General features: G+C 37.5%; 1 protein-coding gene across 1 annotated transcript; it reads left to right on the top strand.

The window, feature by feature from the left end:
* The first annotated feature begins 4992 nt into the window (after positions 1–4992).
* Positions 4993–9241, top strand: LOC148840038 (uncharacterized). The gene is made up of 2 exons (XM_088909413.1): positions 4993–5043; positions 9089–9241. The coding sequence occupies exons 1-2, from the start codon at positions 4993–4995 to the stop codon at positions 9239–9241; spliced, it is 204 nt and encodes a 67-aa protein (XP_088765539.1).
* Positions 9242–9566: the final 325 nt, after the last annotated feature.

Below are 9566 nucleotides of genomic sequence, written 5' to 3'. Positions count from 1 at the left end.
AAAGGTTACAAACATAAGGGTTCCACTCAGCCCTTATGTTTTAGTTGCCATTTGGTTGCAGTATATGTGTATACATGTAACTTAATTTTCCAGGGATCTTGTCCAGTTGTTTCTTGAAGGAAGACAGGATATCAGCTCAAAAACATGGCTAATGCAAGACCACCCTAGAGGTGGTATGATGAGGGGTGGAGCATCTAGTTTAGAGACTACATTTTTAAGGGCCTGCAGATGTCAGCAGTCCATGATTTGACAAGCAATAGCTCTGGGTGGTCTTACAAGCAGCAATTCAGTTCGGATTCACCTGCCTGCCTCCAGAGAGTAAGACCGAGGAGAGCTGGCAGGACTGAGAGAGTGCTCTCCTGCAGCACTGTGTTGTGAGGCTGGTGGTGCATTTGAAGCAGGTGGGTAATCAGCTAGGCCATTCTCTGTGTGTGAGACAGAAGCCAATGGTCCTCTGCCAGTCTGGCCACTGTATGCAAGGGGGTTTATTATTAGTAAGATCGGCAGCGCTGGGAGCACAGCCGGGTGTTGCAGAGGAATGGCGCCAGTGGCTATATGCCAACTCAACTCGAAGGGCAGGCTGGCCACGCATGAGCTGTAGCGGAGCAGGCTGCTAATGTGAGTTAGTTGGATTCAGCAAGACCGGCCGGTGACTTAAGCATTAGTGAACACAGCCTGGTGACGCAAGAGAAAAGCCCTAGTGGCTTTATGTTGATTCAAGTCGAAGGGTAGACTAGCCAAGCACTGAAGATGCTAACTGCTGCTTTGGCTGTTGTGGAGCACGGTCTTAATTGTTAAATGGATATGTGTAGTTAATCATGGAGCTAAGGCTGTGAATAGAATCTGCCACGGAGCCAGCTGCTTCAAATTAACATACACATACACAGCTGAGGGCTCAGAGTGAAGGAAATACTAAGGCTGCAGGATGCATCGAGGAGCCTATAGGTTCCGCCGACTTTAACACCCTAGTAAGTCGAGCGCTCGATAATTAATTGCAGACTCAGTTGTTGCCGTGTTGGGCCACCGGCAAGATAAATAAGGCTGTAGAGCAGTACCTGCCGAATGGGAACAACAGGGCGCTGAAAATTCCACTGCTACTACCTGTGAGGGACTTACAGTAGGTGTGAGACAGCTTCCCACACCCTAACATCCCGAGTCCGTGAATGAAGTCCCAGGGTTGCAAGACAGCCTGAGAGAGGAGCTGGTGTATGGGACGCTGCGAACGAAGGCCCCAGTGTTCCTGTGTTCCAACCTCAAATGTGAGCCCAAAGGGGATCATAAGCAGTAGTTCCAAGGCATCAAAACATTATGGCACCCCGCCAAAGGAGTTGTAGATTTAGGCATACTTGTCTCTTGACCTGGTAACCTCAATCAAAGGACTCAGAGTTCCTCAGTCCAGCTGATGTCCAATTCCAATAACTGGAGGCAGCTAAGTAAATAGGTAAAGACCAAACACCTCACATCTAGTGTAAAATGGAAGGGGACCATAGACAACACTACTCTTGAGGATAGTATGTGAAAAGAGGTATTAGCTCAAATATCAGAGCAAAACATTTGCCTGGTGGTCTGAGGAGGGTGTGGTCATGCTGTCGATCTTCCTGGATCAATGTCCCTAAGTGTGTGCTGCCTTAAATGGCATCACACTGAGTAGGTATCCACAGTCCTTCATGTAAGAATCACTTCATGTCGTTTCCACTTGCGTCCTCTGGTTCATGTTTCTCTATGGATTTGAATAAAATCTCTTGAATTGCCCATTATTATCCATCTCTCTTTAGCAGCATAAAAGACAATTATGGCACAATTACCTTCTGTTGCTAATCACTGATTAGAATTTCAATAATCTAAGGGTCTTTTCCAGCCATTCAAGGGGAGTAAACTTGATACTACAGCCAGAGCTGTTCATCAGGCCTGATGGGCTCATCCTGGTTCCGGTAGCTTTAAGCCGTTTGATGCGGCTGAGTGAACTGGAACAAGTGTCCTCACTCAAGGTACACCAGCAGTGTCTGCATCAGGGACTTTAACACAAGCTGGCAGGTAGTCCAAATTCTTACCCACAATGCTGTGCTGCTTTTCCAGCCATTAAAGTTAGGCAAATATCAGTTTATTTTTTTTAAGATCAATGAAATTAATAGTCTTAAGAGAAGACGTGGCTACAACACACAGGTGGGCTCCAGTGATGTGGAAATGAAACAAGCTACATTGTCTAAGATATTTCTATATAGGTGATTAGATCTTCCAAGCTAAGGATGACTCCTTATATGGCAGATAGCAAGTTTTTATTATGTATGTATAGTACAGAGCTGTTCAGAAAATAGGAATATAAGGAATATTTCAGCACAGAAAACAGTGCTAAAGCACTTGCTGTGATAATGGAGCTCATTTTGAATCTCACACCATTAAAATGCAAAAAATGTTAAATTACATGTAAGAATTGAGCATTGGCAATGCTCAACCAATGGGCAACCATGGCAAAACTGGCAAACCCTCATGACTTCAGAGGGTCCATTCTGTCTCTAACTCACCAGTGCATTTCTCAAATAAATGCTACTGAAATGGCAACATCAGGAAAGTGTGGCACAACACTCTTCACAGTTACACCTCTGAGGACAGCAGCAAATGTGTTCATTTAATTATGACAACCACCAGATGCAATAAGATCACAAAATGCTAAACTGCATTTTAAAAGATAAATGGGGGCTTACATAGTGTGTTTAGAGTTCTACATTGTTTGCCAAGTCATGCTTAAATTTGACAAGATAATGAGCACAATGGTCAAGACACACTACCAGATGAATTTGTCTTTATTTTATTCATTAGAGTGTAGCAGTGAAAAAAGTAGAGCCATGTTTATTGGAGTTTTTCTCTGTCTCCCTGTGAGAAACTCAGAATTGTTTTATGTCACAATCCACCGAGTTTCTGTTGCTAAACCTGGGATAATGTGTGTTAAATACAGACAAACCATAATTCTTGCCAGGATTAACCTGCTGTGGGCTAGACAGAAGACTTTCAATGTGGTGCCCTGTATTTCTTAGAGTCAAGCTAAAAACAAATCCCAGTTAAATAACTAAATTATCCGATTAAAAAAAAATTAAAATGTATCAATCATCATGGATAGTACACAATACAAAATGTTGCAAGATTGGTCACAGGAAATGTGATCTATTTTATTATGCTGTTGCATAATATAATTTAATGGATTTTTGTTAGAATTGCTTTATGCACCAGTAAGCCCTAAATATTTATAATATTAGTCACCACAATACAGAAAGATATTGTTGCTCTGGGATCAGTAAAAAGAAGAGTGAATAGACACATTCCTTGGAAAGTCAAACTCTGACAAGCTAAAAGAACTGAACCTTTTGGGCAAAAGAAGGCTATGAGGGGACCTGATACAGAAGGCTATGAGGGGACCTGATGAACTATTCAGAGGCATGGACAAAGTCAACCCAAACTGCTTGTTTAGTAAAACCGCATTTCACGTCCTTTCTGAATTAATATTTTATAATGAATTATAATGAATTAATAATTTGTGTCTTTTGACTTTGACATTAAAATGGTTATCTACACAAAATGAACTGTTTTTCTTTATTCTGGGTGATGAATTGAGTAATGGCAACTACACTGCAAATTGTCATTCACAAGAATGACAATTCTTATGTAGTCTTCAAATTGGTTTAAATTGTTAAATGTATTCCATGGTTCATAAAAAACTGTACATTTGTCAGATTTCAGTAATATCTGGGGTACAATTCAGGCTGACTCTGAAAGGTAAATACACTTTTCTGCAGTGGAATTTTATATGCTTCGTTTTATTAGACGTCAGGGCCCTGCTGTAAGCAAGTTTCAAGCATTATTACATTGTTGCCTTCATAAATTATATAATACTGACAGTGCCGTGTATAAATAATACTAATGCAGGTTCGGGTAAAATTCCAGTCCTGTTAAGTCTGCATAAAAAGCAAGAAGAATTGTTTTGGCTTTGCAATTTTATTCCACTTTCCCAGTGTTTGTTTCTCGTGAGTCCTTTGTTATTTATCATCTATAAAAGTAAAACAATTTCTTAATCATTTGGAGTCGTACTGTATATAGTATTTCTTTTAAGTGTTTCTTGTGTTAACAATGTGTTAACATCATGATGACTCGAACAGTAACTTGTCCCTCAGAAACATCTACTTTAAAATACACGTTAAGCTCATCAATGGTTCTCGTTCTGTTTCCCTGTAAACCATTGTCTCATGATTTCATGCACGAAAGTGGAAAGCTGGCTCATTTAAAGAGTACTACAATAAAAAGCGTAACTGGTGTGCACAGGTGGCTCAGTTTTTTTTGTTAAAGCAAAAGATAAATTTAGAAAGTAGATATCATCTGGAGAAGCCATGCGAAAAAATAATTAAGTGGGATTTTGATGAGAAAGTGCATTTTAAAACCTCAAGGATCATAACTGGAAGTAAAGACCTTGTTGTTATCAATGCAAAATTAGCTTTTGGTGTGTGTGATTTGCATTTTATTTATTTTAGGCTAATACCAGAATCCTGAGGCTGTGAAGCTCCTGTTTAATTACTAACCTAGCTTTCTTTCCTTAAGACACAGCACAGGAATTTGGTATTATTTTATCTAAGCTGTATCACAGGAATACAGAACCAAATATTAATGGCTTTTTTGAGTCACGTGTGTCCAGTGCTTCATTCTTTATTAATTTACCAAGTGTTTTCTGTCCGACCTTTGACACTCCATAAACACCCTTCACCGCTCTGTCACAAATCTAATGCTCAATGACTTCAGTCACCTTTTAATCCCCACAGACACAACATGTGACGGCTTATTCAATTTATGGAGGTCCATATAAACTTTCAGCACCTTGGTGTGCGGAAGAAAATGCATTGACCATCCTAACACAAAACGCTCTGTATTGTAAACCTGTGCATTAGAAAGGTTACCCAACGGACTTATTTTTTTTATTTTACAAGTTAAAGCTTTTGAAATTGAGCAAATATGTTTTTCCGGCTGCCAGCACTTACTCCAGGGTACATCAGATATTTGCAGGTAAGTGGCCCATGTAATTCTTACACATCTAATCAATACATAGCAAACATTTTCAGATTTTTTCTCTTTTCTAACAAAATATCTGAGACCCTTCAGTGCCTGGAATAAAATATTAGTTATATTAAAAAATACTACATAACTAGGTGTTAAATTCCCATTAACTGTATCTTACTGATTATTTTACTAAACAATGTTTAATTTTCTCTGTGATTTAAAGATTTTCTTCAAAGTTTTAGGTTCATATTATTTGTTTCTGGTCGGATTTAAGGGTTTTTTAGTCCTTCTCGCACACAATATCAATCAATCTGCCATTCCTAATCATAATCAGTCTGCTTCATTCGCAGTTTTGTATCTGGTATACTTCTGGGACTCCCCATAACTGATACTAGTCCTCTATAGTTCTGGTTTTATGTATTCAATCGTCTTCAGTGAGGTGTGTGCAGGAGTTTTCTTGTTTGTCCATGAAAAGACACCAGTTTATTTTCTGGAAAGGTTGTGGTTGTGTTCTTGATTTTAGGATAGTTTTGGTAAAAACAGAATGAATGTGAGGTAATAAATATTCTTTTGGAAGGCTAATGTGTTACACATTGTCACCATTTTGTTGCGGTTGATATGGTTTAGTCATTTTAAAATTGAGCTTGTTTGGGGAAGGTCTAGATTACTAAATTTGCCCTGGGGTTGCTTCTTCTTTTCTTATATTAAGTCTTGAATGAATCTATAATGGATTTTCTGTTTTTATTGGTGGAAGATTTTGAACATGTCATAGAATCCAACCATCTGGAAATATGTAATCATTCTGTTTGTATCCACTGCTACACACTTGAATAATTAAGATAAAGTTTAACATAAAAAAGCTGTTTTGGAAAAATTAAATTAAATTATAGTAAAAAAGCAATGTTTTGTCATGGAAGAACCAAAGGTCTCTTACACAAATTAAATAACTAAAGTCAATGAGTATGCAGACTAAGGTGATCTGCATTCTCAGGAAACAGGCATTCCTCATGCTGTCAATAATGATAACATTGATGATCTATGTTAGACAAAGAAAATCTCTATTTTTTATTAACTACAGTATTTACCTTAGAAAATGTGACACCACAAGTAATAGTTCCATAGAAGGCCATATTAATACTTTCAGTAAATGTTTAAATGAAGTTGAATTCCTTAAAATTAGTGTTGTGTTATGCACAGGTTTTGTAGTATAGAGAACAGCTGGTGGTATTTCAAATAGGGCATTTTCAGTTTACAAAATTTAAATGAATTTCACAGACTTATTAAAGTCTCTAACTTTTAAATACTTTATGAAAACAAGTAATAATAAGTATTCTAATAATATATATTAAATAAATATAATAAATATTCTCTCATTCAGAGATGCCTGTACAACAGTAAATACACATGCACAGTTAATCAGAAATAAGAATGAAAGTGCAGATAATTCCTGAATATCAGTATCTTAGAGTAGGTAAGATATTAGTTTGATAAAGATTATAGGACTGTAGTAATGGAATAAGGAATAAAGAAATAGCAGATATAATGCTTTTAAGCGATGATTAATATCAAAGAACATCCTTTTCAGAACTAGCATGTGTGACCTTGCATTTTATGCAGAACAGCTCTTGACTAGATTACCTCTCATACTGTATATTAAAAATAGGAAAATGCATAAACAATATTAAAAACATATAGTGCATCTGCGTGTTCTTCTAAGAAAGGTAAATATCCAGCAATCAACAGGTCAAACGCAAGTAATCCAGAAAGATTATGTGGATAAAAATGTCTTCTACCTAAAGCAAAGTATAATCCCTAGACATGAAAGGGATCAGGGTTGAGGTAAGAAGGTTTAATATATCTCACAAAACAGGATGTGCACTGGGTTAGAAATAGTAATCAGATCATGTGCAACAAAATTGACATTTATTTTATTTTGCTAATTAAGACAGAATTCACATCCATAATGATAACCTTGAGATTCATTTATAGAGCAGGGGATTTCATGAATAGTTTTAGTGATGTACTGTACCATGCTAAAGAGAACAACACTCGTATCTCAATAGAATTTGAACCCACAATTGTGAGCACTCCAGTTTCCAGAGCCCTAACCACTGCTCCATGAAATGTTTGTTGCAATGCAGTAAAATATCTGTGAAAGTTCTTGGATGCAACAAAGTTGCTGAACTAGTAATTAAAAAATGAGGAATGCAGTGGGATACTTGAAGTAAATTATTAGTTGTTCTATATGCAGAATTCGTATTTGTGTTTGTTGCATTTTAGCGCTAATGACACTTGTGTGAGCTTCTTTGTGAATTTCACCCAGTGTTATTCTGGTAGGGTTGAGTTAAGGTAAGGATGGAAGATTCATTTTCCACTAAATCCTCTTATTTATATCTAATGCTCTGATGCATAATATATCTGTTCTTCCACTTTATGAAGTTTGTGTTTATAATGATGCTTAAACACACTGGCATTCTGTTAAATGAGTTGTGAACTTAAAGTCCGCCCTCACTGGAAGTGCCGGTTCTTGTTTATATTTATTTTTCTTTTGCCTTGTAACACAAAAATAATGACAATCTTTCACTATAGTGACAATTTAGAAAAACGTAAAGGCTGCCAAGGGCAGCACAGCAATGGGGCCCTGGGTTTAATTACGGACATACAGTAGGGTGCTATCCATGTGCGATTAGTATTTTCTTCTCATACTTGAATGGATTCTCTCCAGGTGCTCTGGTTTCACAGTCCAAAGACATACTTAATTGGCTTTTTTCTGGAATATTGACCCTGGTATGGGTGTGTTTGCCTGTGATGTGTCCTTGTGCCCGTTTCTTGCCAGGATAGGCTTAGCCCACCATGCCCCACAAGTAAGGTAGTTACTTTTATTGCTTTTTCTTAACAATTAAAAAATAATCTCATACAGTTACATTCTAAGATTTTAACAAAATTGGTTAATTCATTGTGGTTTCATAAATATGAATGGGTGTAGCTCCAGTTGTGCCTTATTGCATCATGGATAGAAACATTTGTAGTACATTTTAACACTGTCCCAAAGGTTGGGAACTAAATATACTGGGAATGATCTGTTTCTTCTGGCCACTGCAAAACACTGGAGCATCAACCCCACTGAAAGTGAGATAAGATGTGTTTGGTTCTCAAGGATATAAGAGATTGGTAGGTTTATGGTGGGAGGACACTTTCTCATACATTATGACTGTGCATTGTAGTCTAATTTTTAGAAGCAAACCCAAGGATATAAGCTACTGCCAAGAGGCAGATTTTCCAACCACTTTTAAAGTTTTTAGTATTATTCTTTTGTTTTGTCAAAGCCTTCTGCTGCATCTGTCATCCTGTCACACATACAAATTTTAATTAGGTAAATGAAAGAAAATGGCTTTTTAATCTTAAGGAGAAAGCAAATTTAGCATTGCTAATTCAGCTGCTGTCTCCCAGCATACACAAGAGGGGGGTGTTGTCCAAAGGGACTTCGTGTTGTAGTTTTTCTTTGATATTCTAAAAATCTCTTTTCCATATGAAAAATATCAGTTTGGAACGTACCTTGTTCATCTTCTACTGTCCGTGTACACACAGTAAGTAATGATAAAAGTATAGGAAAGATTGTTTTAGATTGTAACCTAAATAATCAGCGTAAAATGTAATGTGAATGTCATGGCTCACTGATTTTACATAAGAAATGTTTCTTTTCCTGTTTCATATTTCCATAGCCATCCATAAACAACCTTGATAAAGGACCAAGGAAAAAGTACTTAATCTTCTTAATAATGTGAACAAAAATAGTGCCAAGCACCTTCAGTTTTCTTCTCTGCTTGATTTAGCTGTTTCTGATTTGTCTACTGTACCAGTAAGGCTTCAAGAGTTGACTAATTCAATGTATTCTAATCAGAGATGTGAATGAATGTTAAAAGGAGTACAGTTGTGTTTTGAATCCTGTCTACATTGACATGAATGCAGATCATGTTCACATTTAGTTTTCAAGACACTCGACGACGTCTTGAAAACTCAACATAGGTTTGACTTCTTTCTTCTCTTTCAGACACAAGCCGCCCGCAATGTGACTCCGAGGACAGGCGATTCTGTCGTGCAGCGTGTAGCTGTGTTGCTGGGGATGATGGGAATTGGCATGTCAGGCTACAGCAGCCGGCAGCTAACCTTACAGAAGAAACCACAGTCTCGCTTCATGCAATAACTGTGGGGTTGCTCAAGGATAAGCAAACTCCCGATGAAGAATCATGTTGGAATACCTGCAATAAAAAACACCTACTAGAACTGTACTTCTGTCTCAGTACCACTGCACCTCCTTCATTTGTTGGACTTCTAATTCATTGGCTTTTTTGTAACTGTTGAATCAAAGCCATGCGATGAACAGCAAGGTGTTAAATCAGAGCTCTTCTTTTCAAATGCAGTTCACTTCTTTATTTTATTTTGTGCCTTGTCCAGTTAAGCTCATTGCAGCTACTCCTGCACTGGCACAACATCTTTGAAGACAGATGATTTCATTTTCAGTAGTAATA

The sequence above is a fragment of the Atractosteus spatula genome, chromosome 2 (genome assembly GCF_055471065.1).
Source record: "Atractosteus spatula isolate fAtrSpa1 chromosome 2, fAtrSpa1.hap1, whole genome shotgun sequence".
NCBI classification, from domain to species: Eukaryota; Metazoa; Chordata; class Actinopteri; order Semionotiformes; family Lepisosteidae; genus Atractosteus; species Atractosteus spatula.
This window is presented reverse-complemented; position numbering and strand designations above follow the sequence as displayed.